Source organism: Phyllostomus hastatus, unplaced genomic scaffold, assembly GCF_019186645.2.
Source record: "Phyllostomus hastatus isolate PE091 unplaced genomic scaffold, TTU_PhHast_1.1 phas_contig_16, whole genome shotgun sequence".
Lineage (NCBI taxonomy): Eukaryota > Metazoa > Chordata > Mammalia > Chiroptera > Phyllostomidae > Phyllostomus > Phyllostomus hastatus.
Window position 1 is genome coordinate 6,298,162 of NW_025333643.1, and position 17,908 is coordinate 6,316,069.

At 48.1% G+C, this 17,908-nt stretch overlaps 1 protein-coding gene across 1 annotated transcript; it reads right to left on the bottom strand.

Annotated features, from left to right (window-relative positions):
* Nucleotides 1-5,626: 5,626 nt before the first annotated feature.
* Nucleotides 5,627-17,703, bottom strand: CAV3 (caveolin 3). Its single transcript, XM_045832378.1, has 2 exons — nt 17,461-17,703; nt 5,627-6,361 (listed from the first exon to the last, which is right to left on the bottom strand). Exons 1-2 carry the CDS (start codon nt 17,572-17,574, stop codon nt 6,020-6,022), a joined length of 456 nt encoding a protein of 151 aa, XP_045688334.1. The 5' UTR covers nt 17,575-17,703; the 3' UTR covers nt 5,627-6,019.
* Nucleotides 17,704-17,908: the final 205 nt, after the last annotated feature.

Below are 17,908 nucleotides of genomic sequence, written 5' to 3' on the forward strand. Positions count from 1 at the left end.
AAAGAAATTGAAGAAAACAAATAAATGGAGAGACATCCTGCGTTCACGTGTCAGAGACATAAATATTGTTAAGATACCAATACTATACAAATCAGCCTACCAACTTACTGTAACTCCTATCAAAATCCTAGTTGGTTTCTTTGTGAAAATTGATAAGCTGATCCTAAAATTCATAGGAAAATGCAAGGGATCTGTAATAGCCAAATAAGCCTTGAAGAAGAGGATCCACACTTCCTGCTTCCAAAACTTACTACAAAGCTACTGTAATAAGGACAGTCTGGTACTAGTGTAAGGACAAACATTTTGACCAATGGAAGAGAACACAGAGTACACATAGAAATCCTTACATTTATGGCCAATTGATTTTTGAGAAGTGTGACAAGAGAATTTAATAGGAAGACAGTGTTTTCAGCAGGTGGTGCTGGGACAACTCCCTAGCCACGTGCAAGTGAGTGGAATCAACCCCTGCCTCACACTCTACATAAAAATTAACTCAAAATGCACCAAAGACCTAAACATAAGAGCTAAAACTACAGAAATGTTAGGAGAAAACATGGGCATAAATCTTTGTGACCTTGGATTAGGCAGTGGTTTCTCAGATATGCCTCCCAAAAGACAAGGAAAGGAAAAAGAGATAAACTGGATCTCATAAAAATGGGGCACAAAACTTTTATGCTTCAAAGGACACTGTCAGGAAAGTGAAAAGACAATTCACAGAATGAAAGAAAATATTTGCAAATTACATACTTGTATCCAGAATATATCAAGAACTCTTACAACTTAACAATAAAAAGACAAATAAGCAAATTTTTAAAATAAACACAATATGTATTTGAGTAAACAAATGAATAGACATATTTTTTGAATACTCATATTTTTATATCTTCTCCAAAGAAGATAATGTAACTGGCCAATAAGCATGTAAAAAGATAGTATTATTATTCAGTAGGGAAAAACAAAACCATAAACCATAGTGCAATCCGACTTCATGCCCAGCACGATGGCTATCATAAAAGAGACGGGCGGTAGCAGGTGCTGGCAAGGGTGCGGAGAAGCTGGACGCTTGCACGGTGCCCATGGGAATGAATGTAAAATAGTGTGGCCACTTTGGAAAATAGTTTAACAATTCCTCACAAAGTCAAAGCACTAGAAATAGTATTTACTTAAGAGAAATTAAAGCATTCATACACATGAAAACTTGTCCATAAGTGTCCACAGCACCACAATTTATAATTGCCAAAAAACGGCAATAAACTAAATATCTATCAACTGTGAATGGACAAGTAAAATGTGGTACAGCTATGTAATGGCATGTTATTCAGAATAAGAGGAAATGAAGTACTGATACATGCTACAGTATGGATGGACTTTGAAAACATTACACTAAGTGAAAGAAGCTGTTGAAAATAGCCACATACTTATACAATTCTATCTATGTGAGATGTCCAGGAGAGGCAACCTGCCAAGAGAGATCATGGAATAGCGGTGACCAGGAGCTGAAGGCTGGGGCTGAATGGGGGGTGACTGCTAATAGACACAGGGTTTGTTCTTTCAGTGATGCAAACATCCTGGAATCAGTGGTGAACGGCACACACTTTTGAGAATATTCTAAAAACCTGCAGTGAACACTTTAAACAAAAAATTTTTTAGCAGCTGAATTCAGCTTGAAGGATAAATTCCTCGGAATCTCTTACCTCGCAGCACTTTTGCTTCTCTACATCACTCACCAGTTTGAGGAATCCCATGGTTTTCTTACTTAGTTTTTCTGTAAGAGATGGTATTTCCAGTTTGGCCAAAAGGACAAGCAGTGATGACACGTCGACCCTGGTCTAGGAGGCACAAGTGATGCCTTGTGGCTGCAAGTGGTGTGTTTTATCTAGAAGAACAATTCACCAAGAGTCTCAAAAGCTTGACTTACCTGGTAAATATGTTCTCAAATGTTCTCTCAGTCTTCAGGTAGTATATGACTGTGTTAGATATAGGACATTATAGATTGGATGTTTTCAGACAGACTGGCCAAGTCAATGGCGCTGTGGGGCAGTTTAAAAACTTTAAATTTCTACACATATTTTTGGACTCATTGTGACACAATAGGGGCATTTCCCAAAGGCTACTCTCTCCATACACGCTTTCCTCTCCCCCTCCGCCCTGCAGTGCATACCCATATGTGTGCGCGCACACACACACACATACGTGTGCACAGGATGGTGAGATAGCAGGGTCTCAATGTTCAGGGAGAAGAGAGACATGCACTGAGATCCCAGTGTTCAAAGCCGCAGTGTTTAGTTTAAGGTCTGCAGACCGACTGGAGGCTGAAGACAGTAAATGTCGTCTTTGGCCCAGAGGCATGGTGCAGGGTCGCTGTGACAGGCACGTGCAATGTCAGCACCAGCCACTGCTGGTGCAGCCACTGAACAGGCAGCTCCTTGGGAAGCTGCCAGCATGCTGGTTGGGAGCCTCACTGTCCACATCCAGGACCATGAGGGCGCTCTCGTGGTGCATGAAGCAATGGTGGGCTCTGTTGGCATTTGAGCCTCTGCTCACCAGCCAGAGATGCCCCTGTCCTGCTGTTCCCAGGGTAGTTGCCATCCTAGCAGCCTACAAAAGCCACTGGGGATCAAGGAGACAGTGACTCATAGTAGACTTTTCTGACCAGGCACAACCTTCTTGAGAACCCTAGAGTTGCAAGGTTCTTGGGCACCAGAACCAACTGGGATACTTGACTAGTTCTGTGAAATTCTCAGTGGTACCTTGGGTCTCATTATGGCGCAGGTGTCCATGTTTTATAGCAAATCAGTGACATTTGATTTCAGCACCACACCTGGACATACAGCCCTCTTGTTCCAGGCTCATCCAATAGAATATTTTTCACTGTCTCTTAGTCTTTTTTCAACAAAAGGCTGAAAGAAAAAGTGTGGGGCCCAGAACACTACCTGAAGCTTCGTCGATTCCGCCCTCCAGTTTACAAACCCAGTGTGTGGCTGGAGGTGCCAATAAGTTGGAGCATACCAATTTTCTTCTGGAATGTTTTATTGTTCTGATGGTCAAAAGTGAAATGTGAATACTTGAAGACTCTGAGCCATATTTCTGTTGGCCCTGAAAAAAATCTGTCACACAAGCTGATGCCCTTTTGAGATGGGTCTATGGGTTGAGACTATAGGAGGCTGCCTTTAAGAAGATCCTGGGATCAAACTGCTTAACCGTTTTGAATTTAATTGCAGTGAGACACCAATTAATGCAAAATGTGAATTCCTTGATTTTGTTCTACTGTGGTGACTTTCTGTGATACCCTAGTTCACTGTGCCCATTGGCAAATAGTGTGGCCAGTAACAACATGTCTGCTTCATTAGCTGCTTTTTAAAAGGTGTACTGAATAAACTTGTTTTTTTTTCATACATTGTTTTGCCTGTTTTCTCCCCCCCAAGAATGGAGACCATATCTGCTGTTGGCAGACTTGATGCCCTTACGGGGTTGCAGATGTCTGCCCGATTACTAGAGCGGTGCATCTGGGCCATGGCAAGGGGTGGTAGGGGCAGCGGGGGCCAAGGGGGTCCTGGTCCTGCTGTCTTTGGACATGAGTACTCTCATGAATCAGCACTATGTCAGAAAATGCTCTAAATCCAAGGAACAAACCTCTCATATGATGCAGCCACATCCATGCTGTGTCATGGCCTTAACTCTGGAGTTAACAAGATTCTAGATCGTCAGACACCAATGAGTGTTTCCTGAAGTGGGATGTGGGGGCCACCTGTGAATTCACAAAAGGGTTTGTGTTCATTCCTGGGAACCACTGAAGCACACACCCTCTGGGCTGGGGCCCTAAACCTTCCTTTTAAGCAAGAGTCCCTCACGACCTGGATGCAGAGTACAGAGGGAGTGGGACTCCACCTCCCTCCTCTAGCCCACTCACATCACACCCCTGCTGTGCAATTCCGTGTTCTACTTCTCCAGGGGATTCCTGGAAGGAGCAGAACTCCTCAGACATACATGTGTCTGAGTGTGTGTCCTTTCTTCAGTTCTGTGAACTTTACTGGTAATTGAGCACCTGCCACACTCTGCTCCCAGTGAGAGAGCAAGCTTGAAAAATGGGAGTTGTAGTCAAATCAGGTTTCAGCAAATGCCAAGGTGATAAAAAAAATCTCTGCGTAATGCAAGATTCCAAGTCTGAAACTGGTGGCCTAATGATTTCAAGAGGCGTTTGGAAGGACCAGCCCTTTAAGAAGGGTATTGGTAATACTGGCCTCAGTCCTTTTCAGCAGGGGGAGCCAGGGCTCTTGAAGCTGAGTCCACTTGTGGATGTGCGAGCCCCTCCCTGGGTGGAGCAAAGAGTGTGGGCTGGGAGCAGATGCTGGCTAGCTGTGCACCTTATGGAAGTCTGCTGACCTCTCTGGGCTGTAACTTTGTCATCTGGGAAAAATCTAAGGGATTGATTATGAGGTGTTCAGGAGCAAAATATACTGATACCTGCAGCTTATTTTAAAATGCATAGAGAAAGACGAGATTGGCAGATAGAGATGTGGCAATATAGGAGCTGTAAAATTTGCATCGTGGAGCCTAAGTGGTGGGTGTGTAGGTGACACCACAAAGCTTTCCAAATGTCCTCTGTGTTTGAAAATTTCATATGATATTAGGAAAAACAAAAATGGGTAAAATTTGAGAGCTGAAATGGACATTAGAGATCATTTTGTGGATGACAAAACTGGGGCCAGAGCAGGCAGCTGGGAGAGAGGCAGGGCTGGAACCTCGCTGCCTGCACCCCCTCCTGTCCACATGGGTCCCTTCTGCCACACCGCCCCATGACCCCTTGGGTTCATGACCAGACACCAAAAAGGTGATATCTCTGAAAATTTGAAAAGTGCTGTGGGACCTTCATTTTATGAGACCTCAGTGGGTATTGCATTAAAAAAAAGGCAAATAAGATTGGGAGATACTGGCCTAAGCAAGATTCTTTACTGCAGGCATTCTCAGAGCCTTTAACATGCTGATGTCTATTGAAAATCTTTAAGAGAAATACATAACATTTTAAAAATAAATTTAACCAGAAAAGCCATCCCCTCCTTTTTTGAGGACTAAGTTCTGGTAACACAGTTGGGAAAAGCATCCCTAAAGAATATCAGATTGCTGAGTGGTTCTTTTTTTCCTATTGGGGGCTGGGGAGGAGGTGAGACATGCCCTTTCTATTGCTTCTTATTGGCACTGCGAGTCCATGCACACACACATTGGACATGATGCCCTCATCACATCTGGTAATGCCGGGGGCTTGTGGGGAGCCATGAGGAGGTTACTAAAGGTTTGAACCCAGGCCCTCATCTCAGTGGTGCCAGCGAGGGTCTCCTACCCCTTCTAGCTCTGAGGCTATTTTCCTCTATTGTTGACCACTAGCTGGTCCTGGAGCAGCAGAAGTCAGCGGGAAATAATCTCCTAAGGAGCACAGGGGAGTAGACACCCAGCTAACAAGAAGAACCCCAGTAGAAACCGAACTCTGTTCTGATTGTTGGATTTGGCCAAGAGAAGGGCTAACCAACTTGTCCTGCATCTGTTTTTCAGGGCAGTGAAATATATTTTTGGAACCAATCAGGACATGCACATGCCTTATGGACACGCACAAAACACAGCATTCTCTGAATGCAGCCAAAACCCTTTATTGGAGCCACCATTGCAATGCCAATAGTCACTGGTGGGTTTCCTGGGCAGCACATGTGGACAGGTCGACCCCGGGTGGGAACCGAGTGCTGGTTTGTGCTGTTACAGTACACGTGAACACAAAGACTTGCAGTAGCTGCCTCTTAGCAAATGATCTTCCCACATGCCTGGTCATGGGGTATCATGGTGGGCCACTGTGCTTCTGTGGCAGGGCCTTCTTTTCTTTCTGGATTCCCAAAGCGCTGTGCTCCTGTCTTGGGGGCAAATAGCAGTCCCGAGAAAGAGCTAGCCAGCAGTTCCCATGGAGCGGTATTGTGGGTCCAGCCTGGTCTGACTCCCCCTGCCTGGCCACCCCCTTGTCTTACTTCATGTGGCTTTATACTTCCTTCCGCAGCATCACCTTGATGCTGGTGCACATCTGGCCCAGGGCGGCAAAGAGTGGGTTGCAGAAGGTGCGGATGCAGAGCGAGTAGATGTGGCTGATGCACTGGATCTCGATCAGGTAGCTCTTAATGCACGGCACCACTGCCCAGATGTGGCAGAAGGAGATGCAGGCAAACAAGAAGCCCCAGAGCAGGGCCAGCGGGACACCCAGCAGTGTGGTCAGCAGGCGATAGCACCAGTACTTGGAGACAGTGAAGGTGGTGTAGCTTACTTTCCATACACCGTCGAAGCTGTAAGTGCCCACGGGCTCTGCAATCACATCCTCGAAATCCACCTGCAGGGGCAGTAAGGTGATCTTCAATCACAGTACCCACCTGCTTCTCAAGCTTTGGTGTGTGAGCATCAGAACCCCTGGGAGGGCTCCTGACCCAGTAGGTCCCTATGGAGACTGGAGCCCTCACCTCATGGGTTTGGGTAGCAGGCATGAGGAGCCGAGGGACTTGCTTCATGCCAAAGCTAAGCCAGTGGCAGGCCCAGAGGCATGACTTTCAAATGCTATTATTTTATGGTCCTAGGGAGTTGGACAGTCATAGTCACGCTGAAAAGATTCACTGGGTGCCTGCTGATAAGATAACGGACAGGCAAAGTTTCCTGCTGTCCTAGAGCTTACGGCAGGTAGTTGTGCCACAGTGATAAGTGCTTCAGTAAAGGAAGGACAGGGGTGCTGTGTGCATCCACAGGAGGACATTGAACTCAGCCTGGGGAAAGGAAGTCTTCCTGGAGGAAGAGACATCTAGCTAAGCTGATACCTGAAGTAGTCAGGTAGAGGGAAATACTGTGGGCTGAAAAGAGTGTTTTGGGCAGGAGAGGAATTGCTAGGAGCCAGGAGCTGGTGGGACAGTGTGTGCTCTTGGGGAGGTGCAAGGGCTTCCAGAAAGCTGAGTACAAGCCTAGGTGACTGGAGTGAGGCTGGAGAGGTAGCAGGACAAGCATCCATACAGTGAGCAACCTCTGAAGGCTTTTGTGCTGAGATTATTTGTTCTGGCTGCTGAGATGGGGCAGCGGTGAGATAGAGTCCAGCTGGGAGCCGTTGCAGCAGCCCAGGCGGGACTGGGTGGTGGCCTGGGTGGGCGTGGTGGTGGTGAGTACGAGAGAGCTGCACGGGTCTGAGAGCTATTTCAGGGTCTGGCACATGGCAACGTGAGGGCCACACCGTTCTGGCTAGTGAGGGAGGCTGGTGTCTGAGTGTGGCCAAGCTGGCCTTGTGAAGAAGGCAGAATTGTTTTCCTTGACCTAGTTCTGAATGGACTTCAGATTTCCTCCCCACACTGCCCACAACATCCCTCCTCTTTGTAGCTGGAAGGAACATGGGTGCTCAGGGAATCCAGCTCACATATCCTGCTAAAATGGTGACTAAGACCTCATTTGGGAAGTGGGAGCATAATCAGTGGACTTAAAAAAATAGATGACTTCCAGCTAACATTTCTTGAGCCCCTGCTATGCACTAAGCACTGTTCTAGGTGCTTCCTCATGTGCAATGTCACTTAGCATCACTAATCCTTAGCTGTCTTGTCTAAAATGGGGGTTGTGGCCATCTTCAGTGTTCTTGGGCCTATTTAATAAAAGTGGGTTGCATGAATGCATAGGCTAATGGGTGGGGCCCCCCATGGGAGCTGGTGGGGCCTGAGCTCAAACTTCAGTCTTCCAGGTTAGGTCCCCATCCCCACTTTTTTGAGGGGCAGGAAATTCTCTCCTCCATGCACAATAGTATTATTACAATTACTTTTCATTATAAAATAACATAGCCACATTGCAGAAAATTAGGGGGATAGCAAAAAGAAAACAAAAGCATCTCCAATTTGTATTTCTCTGGTACTAAACATGTTACTGCTTGGGTGTTTTTCTTTCCAGTGTAACTTTTTTGGAGGAGGGGAGTGGACATAATCATGTTGTACATAAAAGTCTGAGGCCTGATTTTCTCACATGACTAGATTCTGGGCTCCTGTGCCTGCCTTAGATCCCTGGAGCCCCCTGGGACAGCTCTGGATGAGGCCTCACCTGGGGTGGTATGTTAACAGGGAGCAAAGTTTAAAGGGTGAGATTTCAGGCTGCAGGCGAAGTGGAAAAGCTGACTCAGGTAGTCAGTAAGGCCTGCCAGGAACCCCTGCCCCCCCCGCCCCCCGTAAGTCTCAGCCTCATACGGCCCCCTGGATGGAAGGGGAAGCATATGCATATGGTCCTCATCTCATGGGAAGGATGACACTTATTCCTGGAGGGCTTCCAGGAGGTGGTGGCTAGCTGGGAATGTGGGGGACTATGGGGTTGGGAGGTAGAGATGGAAAAGTGGTGTGCTGGATATTTGGAAAAGAAAGCCCAAGCTGGTTGGGGAATGTCTCATGGCTTTAAAGAGTGGACAGAAAATGCTGGCATCTTCTACATTTGCTTATGTGTGGCAAAAATCCAGTTGCTGCTTTTTAGGGGAGCTGGGGACTGTGGACCTGGGACCATTCCAGCCTTGACCTGGGTATATCCACCATGATTATTGAGGTTCAGTCAAACCTCTGGGGCCAGGAACCTGCTGATCCAGCTGCTCTGCTCTCTGCTGCCTGCCCCTCCTCCACTGTGGCCAATCCCCAGCCTGTGCCCCATGCCTCTTAGTACCCAGGCTGGCTTCTGGAGCAAGATGCCACCTCAGGGACTTCACCAGCAGGGGGAGGCACTTGGGCAGACACGCCTCCCTGCCTGTGTCCCAGCCAGCACTCCCTCCTTCCTTCTCCCACTGAGAACTTGTGACCTCTCCTGCCTTTCTTGTGGCTGTTCCTAAGGAGGGTGTGTCCCCACTCATGGATTACCCAGCTGTGCCTCCTTACCTTACAGGTGGGCAGACAAGCCCAGAGGAGGGAGGCCTGGATTAAATCTCGGCATCCTGATTCTAATCTAAGTGCCTCACACAGCTCCAGCCAGAGTCAGACCCCGAGGTAGATGCTGGCTGTCAGGGAGGGCAACTGCCCCCTCTGGGGTCTGGTCCTTGTCAGCCAGAGACCTGCCCCAACTCCCTGTCCCAGGGAGACCAGCTCCCTGGCCCCTTCTACCCAGCTACATGCCCTGCTCCCAGTAGTCAGCAATGTCCCCAGCCTGCTTTGTTCATTTATCCTAGCACATTCCTTCATTCAACACATTTGAGCATTTGCGCCTGGCCTCTAAGAGGCTACAGAATGGAAAAGCCCCAGCTCAAGCCACACTACTAAGGTTTGAGTGCAGCTCTGCTACTTATTGGCTCTGTGACCTTCAGCAAGTGGCTGAAGTTTTCTATGCCTCATTCTCCTAGACTTAAAAAGTTTGTCAGAGGATTCAATAAGTTAAACCACGTGAATACCCAGAACACCGCCTAGCACAAAACACCTGATTAAGAACTGTTAGCAGCTGTTGGTGGTGGTTGTTACAGCGGGCTTGCTTCAACAGAAAGCTAGAGTCCCAAACCTAGGTTTGCACACCAGTGAAGCTGCTGATCTGATGAATGATTTTGGCAAATAATTTAACCTCTTTGAGCTTCATTTTCTCATCTGTAAAATAGTGTTTCTACTTCTTACAACCTTGCTATGAGGAATCAAAATAACTTTTTATCCATTCATCCATCCATCTATCCATCCATCCATCCATCCATCCCAACAAATACTCACTCAGCACCCACTTTGTGCCAGGCACTCCACTTCTTGGGCGATGCTTAGCACAATACCTGGCCTATGGTAGATGCTCAGTGATAGTAATTATTTGATCAATTGTTCTGCAGTTCCTATGAAAACATATTTCAGAAAATCTGTTGATATCTGAGATCATAAGTACAATTCCTTAGCCTACTTAGTCATAAATGTGTGCGTGCACAAGTACTTCCATCTGCACTGATAAAATGGATGGGCCCTCTTTCCTCTAATTTTCTGCTTATGGTAATAATTCTATCCCCAATGATCTCTCTGTTGTGTCTTTGAATTATCATTTTATTGTAGAAGCCATTGGTGCTGGTATTTGAATTATTTCCAATAATTGCCTTTGGGCTCGATGCATGGGACAGCTAACCTGTTTTCTGTGACTCAGAAGACGTGCCCTCAGAGGTGTGGGCTGCATTGGGAGCAGGCAGTTGTTCCCCTAACTGGGATTAGGCATGGAGACAGCACTGGTCACAGTGGGCTAGTTTGGGGAGGTATTTATAAGGCCTGGCTCAGGCAGCCCAAGGCAGTCGTGCCAGTGTATCAGAAGCACACAGTGACTTCATTTCTTAATTTGTTTCTAGAAGCAGATGGGAAGATGGCTTTTTTGGGGAGGGTGGTGGGATGGGGGGCTGGATCCATTGGCATAGCCCCAGGGCTCAGTGTACAGCTGGAGGGAGGGGACAAAGGTGGGAGGGTGGGAATGTGGCTGCTCATTCAGTTGGTGTCCACTTCTCTGGGTTATTTATTTTTGGAACAGCAAGAGAGTCAGTTGATTAGTCAGAACCAGCTAGCACAGCCCCCGCAGTCTCTAAGAGGGCAGAGGTGGTGCAGGACAGCAGGGCCAGGCGTGCTAGAGGATGCGGGGGAGGCCAGCAGCCACCTTCTGTCAAAAATACCTCCCCCACATTTCCACATGACTCAGCCTTGGGCATCCAGGGCCCTGGACAATTCGGCTGGGGTATCTGTGTTGGGGAAACAGCTCCTGGCAGGAGGGTAGACCTCTGGTTTCAGTCTCCACTCGACCACTGAGTGACTGAGTGGAGATTGAGTGGAATCTCACTACTATGAGATTTGGGGCATGGGGCTTTCCTTTTCTGGGCCTCTCAGATTTTTTTTGTTTGTTTTTTGTTTTTAACTCTACACATAGAGGATTGGGCCAAGAGCCCTTGTGACACAGAGTTAGTTTTGGAGTCAGAAGACCCAGGAGGGTGGCTTAGCTTTGCTAGGTCTTAGTTTTCTCACTCATTACCTTGCTACTTAAAGGTGGTCCTCAGCCAGTCGCCCCTCCACAACAAGGCAGGCACAGAAGTTGATGGTAAACAATTAGAAATGTTCACAGCAATCTGACCCAGTAATTTTGTCTGTTGACTCTAATAATACTAAAAATTTAAGCTTACCTTGTGGATGCCTCTTTTCATTTGATTTTTCTAGTAAGTAACTTTTATGAAATTTTACAAAAGTATTGGTGTATAAGCAGACTGTAATAACACTAATAAAGCTAGCCCTCACTGGGACAGTTTGAAGAACACTGGCCTAGAAAGTAGGAAGAAGCTAAAATGAGGGGAATGTGGCAAAACAGCTGAAAAATGGCAAAGCTTTGCTTCTTGTGTTATAATTGGTAATAACAATAATAGAATTCTGTATAATCTGGGATAACCATAGCAACACCCACAGTTTGGCCTTTGTAGATGTCAATTTCTGGCCATGTATCTCATATCGAGTATTTCACCCAGCCTGTAAGGGACAGGCAGGGGTGGAGCCCAAGTTGGCCTGACATCAAATCCTGGACTTCCTCTGCCATCTCCCCGACCACAGTCATTGCAGAACTGGACACACCAGTAGGAGCTGAGGCACAGAAAGCAGCACAGGCTAGTTCTGAGGGCAGGAGGAGGGGTTAGGGATTCACTGGAGCTTGAGGTCCAGAGCACCCTACAGGGGGGACCTGGGGTGCCTGGGCTGGGTGGTGAAAAGGTGTGGGTTCATGTAAAAGAGCTGTCAAGAGACTGATATAACAGAGGGCTTCAGGACAAGAGAAAGGATCCTGTCAGAAGAACTCCCACCCGATCTCATGAGCCCTGTCCTTTCCCTCCTGCCCATCTCTGCCTGTGGTCTCTCCTGCCCTCTCAGTCTCTGCCTGTAGAAAAGTTGGTGCAGGTAGAATGGAGAGCAAGTAGAAATAGCCCTGGGTTGAGTTCTAGGTTTGGCTGCACACCAGCTTTTGGTGGGTGGTTAGCTAGTTTCCTAGGATGAGACCTCCAATTAGTCATGACTCTGAGCATTTATGTTCTTGAATAGCTTCATCCTTATTGAGTGTGGGCTTGCCCAGTGACACGCTTTAACCACTGGAACAAGAGAGAGAGGGTGCTGTGCCATTTCCAGAATGAAGCCTTAAGAAAGTCTGTCAGCTTCTGCTTTTGGGAGCTCTGAGCCATCATATTAGAAGTTCATTTTTTTATACGCTACTGTAGATATCAGTGGGGTTACAAGTACATTGCTATACCCTGTTCTAGAGGCTGGTGGAGAGGCCATGTTAAGGGAGAGGCCACAAACCACACACAGATAGAGGCCCAGCCATCCTAGCATCAGAGCTGAGCCCTGCCTCCCAGCCATACTCACCAAGGCTCCAGGTATAGGAGAGAGCTATCCTGGGCATCCCAGCTCAGTAGAGGCCCCGGGTGATTGCAGCCACAGCTAGCATCTGACTGCAGCTGTGGGAGCTGCTGCCAGGAAGACCAGCAGACTGCCCAGCTGAGTGTAGTCAACCCACAGAACTGTGAGAGATCATCAGATGATGGTTACTTTCAACCATCAAGTTTTGGGGTGATTCATTACACAGTAATAGATAACTGATACAGTGTGTCTTTAGGGAAAACTATTGATAACTCTGGACTCCATGTTTGTCTTCTATAGGATAAGGGGAACTTGTTTGCACTTGAAAGTGTGAACCATTTACCAGTGCTGTTGAACAAGAATTTCTTGTGGCAGGTCCCAGAAATCTGCATTTTAACAAGCTCCCCAAGAAAGTGGACCATATTTTGAAGAACTCTAGACTAGCTGATACCCAGAACTCCCCATAACACTTAGTTAATGCTAAGTTAAATACCTCAGTGCGAGTTAGTCCAATGTTGCCCTTCCTAGAGGTACTTGACCTAGGGCAAGACGTTTCTGAGAAGAAAGAATTGCCAATATGGAATGACTGACAGGTTGGGTGAACTTCCAAAATACTACTTCAACCTCCCTTTTTGCCTTCTCTCCCACAAATACCCTTTCAGATGCTTTGCCTTAGTCCCCTTGTTCTCCTGCAGACAGGGTAGCAAAGAGGTTTAATCTGTGTGCCAACTCTGCTTAGCTGATGGTTCATGGCTTCCTGGAAAAGTGCTGTGATCCATTAGTGATGTCTGCTATGGACACATGTTGGGGAGGAGCAATACCCATCCCTCATATGTGCTGACTCTACTCAACATTCTTTTCAATGATGTGTGGCCTTTGCTTATTTTGTTTCCTCTTCTGGGAAAGCCTTATTCCCCCATTCTACATTTAAAAATTTTCCCATTTTTTAATGCATCTGGACAACATTCCTCGCCTCCCCCCACTTCATGAAGCTGGCTCCTGATTTTCCCAGATGAAAGTAATGTCTTCTTCCCTTACACTGCTGTGACACTTCAGCTGGCACTAATTTATGGCATTTAGCACCTCCTCTGTATTTTCATTAGTTTAGTCTCATCTCATTTGCTGGGTTGGATTTTTCTCAAGAAAAAGGGGGAAGTACAGGTTAGTTTGATCTTTCTGGAACAAGATGTCCAGATGGGCCCACACTGGGAGCAGAGCTTGGAGAAATGATGGGCTGCTTGGTCCTCTGGGTGTTTGCAGCAAAGGCTGTCGCTCGTGTTTTTTCTGCAGGAGGAGGGTGTTTTGTGGCAGCTGTGGGCTGAGGTGGGCTGGGATCATGTCTGTCCCTGGTCCTGTTGGAAGGGCCGACTTTGAGTGTTTCAGGAGAGAGAGGTTGGAGCTAGAAACTAAAGGGCCTGCGTGACCCTCTGGGCTCAAGTGTCACTGCGATAGCACCTGGAAGCCGGTGTGTGAAGTAGGGAGAGTGTGGTGCTGATGAGACAACCCTAAGTCCTCTCAGAAATAGCTCTGGACTTTAGGGTGGGGATGGGGTCCTATGGGAATTCATGGGGAAGAGGGCTGGAGGCTTTACAACTTAGGTCTGAAAGGAAAGGTGTCCTCACTGGTGAGCTGGAGACCCCTCAGGACCACGGGCACACATTCACCCCCCCTCCCCAGAGCCTGGAAGGGGGGCTTTCTTGACCCTCACTGTCTCCTCTGAGAGAGCACAGTGCCTGGCACACAGCAGACACTCAGTAACGAACCGTGGAATCAACGTTCCGTGAATGGTGGTGATGGAGGGCAGCGAAGGGGATGGGGTGTGCTTTCCCACCTCCTCAGTTCTAGTTCTCTATCAGCCTACCCTCTGCCCCTGGCCTAGCCCTGAACCTTGGAGACTGCAGTTCAAGTCTGTTGGGCTGTACAGGGCTCCCCTCTGACTTTAGCATTTGTTTTCCAACCTGGTTCAAGGGCAGCGCCAGGCCTTTCTTGGGGGAGTTTGAGGAGGTTTCAACTCTGGAAACTCAAAGGGGAGCACCTCCCATCTGTTGGGGAACAAATCCATGGACACATTGGATCTCTCCCCTACTTTTCATTGTTGGCTTTTCTTTATGAAACCTCAGCAGCTGGTAGAGAGGATGTATCTCCCTCTTTTCCACCCAGCCTCTATCTATACTAGGGACTCAGGCCCAGAGAGGGAAAGGGGTCTGCCCAGAATCACACAGCAAGTTTATGTCAAGGCAGGGACCAGAACTTGGGTCTTGGTAGCCCAGTCTTATTTCCGCATCTTACTGTATCACTCATCATAGGCCTCATGGATCCTGTCACCACTGATGAAAACACCCCTGAAAGGTGCTTCCCTAGCCTTCATCTCCACCTGTCTTCCTCACTCCCTCACTCCTTTTTCCTTTCTCCTCCTCCCCGGTTGCCTTTTCCCAGTTGATGAAACATACCCAGGTGACACCCACTCTCCTTTCTCCCTCTTTCCTCCCAGGATTCTTTCACAGACCACTGCACCGCCCTGAAGTATGATTGAGACTGTGCATGGTATTTATTTGACTTTGTTTTAAGATCCCCATTCCAAATTTCAAAACATTTTCATTTCTCATTAAGAATGAAAGAAAAAGTTAAATAACCACGCAAGCCAGGGAATGTCCAATAACTATACCAAATAATATTGACAAGATTATTTGTGGGACCTCTTTCCTCACCTGTGAGAGACATATTCTGGGGCTCACCCCCAGGGGTGGTGCATAAGCAGCTGCATCTGTGGGGCTCCCCATCCCTCCCTCAGCTTATAATCTGGGCCTAGTGCCTGGTGTGGGCTCACTCCTGGCTCAGTAGGACCCAAGAGCTTCTCTCCACGTGCTACCTACTGTGGGTCTTCTTTGGAAACCACATTTTCCCTTGGGATCCTCTTCTCCATTCCCAGCAGCCAGCCGGGAACCACCAGAGGACAGTGTGGGTGTAAAAGCTTGTTCTGGCCTAGTTCTCTTATCCTGCAAGCTCCTCCAGGCTCCCACTCAGCTCACATTGATCTCATCTTTGCTTTGAGCTGGGGACTGTGTCAGACACTTTCAAATTCCTTATTTCATTTAGTCCTCACAGTGTATTTCTATTGCACAGCAGTGCTCTGAGTTGATTTATCTGGTGGAGGCAAATGATATTATGCTAATTTTAGAGAGGCAACTCAGACTCAGAAAACCTAGATGTCTTGCCTAGGGTCATTGTTTTTAGGTAGAAGAGCCTAGATTTGAAACATGATCATAAGTCAAGTTCAGGACTATTCCTTCTAGATCACACTGTGCAAACCATGACAAACACTGTTTTCCATTTATATGGTGCTTTTCAGCTTGCAAAGTTTGCTCCCTAATCTTCCCCTTAGTAGCACTTTTCACACTGTGCTGTAAGTAACCTATCTCCACCATTGATGATTTTACACACACACACACACACACGCGCGCGCGCACACACACACACACACACAACATTGTATGAGCTGTTCTAGAGAAATGCCCTGAATTAAAGTGGGTGCACAGAAAAGCTGGCTTTTCTGTATTTCCAAATGCCTGAAAGAGTTGGGGAAGGCTCCCTGGAGGAGGTGACAGTTGACTTGGGTCTTGAAGGCTGAGCAGAGCCTTTACCATGTGGAGGTGAGGAGGCAGGTACTCCTGGCATAGACACAGGAGTGTGTTCTGGTTGGTGTGGCCAGCTCCTAGCATGGGGGCTAGAAGGTGGGAGAAGATGGTTTGGGCCAAGATTGTGCTGAGGTCTGAAAGCCATGGGAGAAGTCAGACTTTCTCCAGCATGCTAGGAGGGCAGTGCAGGGCCGCCCTAGGACAAGTCCTTAGCCATGCTGTATAATCAGTGGCCATGTGAAAGCTGATACACAGTTGTAGGATTGGCAAATGTTTAAGAAAGTTTGCAACATTTTGGGCAAGTGAATCAATATGGGCATTTCCACTGAACATTCTATGCAATTAAATATAGAACAAGAATTCCCAATAAAAATTTGGAGTCTGAACTGAGATGTACCCTAGGTCTAAGATACATACTGGATTTTGAAGATGAAGCAAGAGTGGGCAGTAGATTGCTGGTAATTGTTTTATATTGATTACCTGTTGATGTGATACTATTTTGGATGTATTGGGCTAAAAGAAAAGTATGAAAATGAATGTCACCTGTTTGGTTTTCCTTGTTTAAATCATGGCAGCTAGAAAATGCATGACTGCACTGAATGACTGTGTAATGGGTGGCGTTGTGTTTCCACCACAGAGTGCTTGTCTGAAGTCTGAGGCATTTGGTAGGACCCAGGAGGCCCTGGGCACCTGTCCTTCTAACAGCCCTTCCAGTGACTCTGATGCTGAGGTGGGCACCCTACTTCCAGCAATTCTGTGTTAGGAAGATCCCTGTGGGTACCGAGTGGAGGGCAGAGTGAGGGTGCAGGCCTGGAGGCAGCCAGGAGAGGAAAGGGGCCTGACTAGGGCAGTGGCTGTGGGCAGGGGGACTCCCTAAAGGCTGCCCACCCAGCCCTCATCTAAGCATTTCCTTTCAGGGCGTGGGTGCCCTCTGAGAGGCCTCTGCCCTGGCCTGGACACTGGACCAGGGGTCAGGAAGGGAGCTGGCATGAGCTCTGGGCATGGCCCCCACACCAGGTGGCTAGACATTGGGCAGTGCTACATGGGGCAGAGGTGGTGAGTGCCCGTGGGAGGGCCACCAGCCCTGCCAGAAGCTGGCCTCCAGGGATTAACCCAGTGCCCACTGGGGAGACCACAGAAATGCCTCCTGGCATGGAAAAGAGCCCAAGTTGGCTGCCTTGTCTTCATCCTGGGACAAGGGCCAGGAGCTAATAGGAAGAGCTTCAGAGTAGTACGGACCCTGTGACATGCCTTCCCTGCCCCAGTCAATGCCTAGGGCACGCATGCACAGCGTGCCCTATTTGGTCTTACTTATGTACAGGTTCTTTGGGGCTGTACAAGCTGGATTGTCAGGGAGGGACTGGAGAGACAGAGGAAGCTGATTGTGTGTGGAGCAGAGCCCTCCCTCATCCAGTGCCCAAAGCTCTGCAAACCCAACCCACTGTGGGCAGGTGGCGCCTGGGCAGGCCTGCCGAGCCTACCTTCACTATGTCCTCATTAATGTTCTTGGGGTCTCGGTTCACCAGGTCGATCTCCTTGCAGTGAATGTCCTTGACGATCTGGGCCTCCAGGTCTGTGTGCTCTTCAGGCATCATTATGGAGCTGGGGGACCCGAGGGAGATGTGAGCCGTGTGGCTGGTCGGGTCGGAAAGATTCAGGGCAGGGACACCAGTTCAGTGTCCCCGGACTTGTTTCCCTGCTGGCTAAATAGGCCCCACCCAGAATGCCAGCTGACAGCTGTCCCACATAACTTCAGCCTGCCTCTCACTAAAGCCTCTGTGGCAGGCCTCCAAGCTAAAATTAAGACTGGAGCTCTGCTGGATGGCCCAGCAGCCTTAAAGGGGGCTGTTGTGGGCACTGGGCCTCACGCAAGGAGCAGAGGGCCTGGCATCCCCTGCTGCCACCAGGCAGCATAGCTCGCCTGTTAAT

Excerpts from the sequence above, each read along its gene's own strand:
- CAV3 (XM_045832378.1), bottom strand. The coding sequence starts at position 17,574 with ATGATGCCTGAAGAGCACACAGACCTGGAGGCCCAGATCGTCAAGGAC. Across the intron at positions 6,362-17,460 it reads TTAATGAGGACATAGTGAAG|GTGGATTTCGAGGATGTGAT; the intron begins GTAGGCTCGGCA and ends CTGCCCCTGCAG.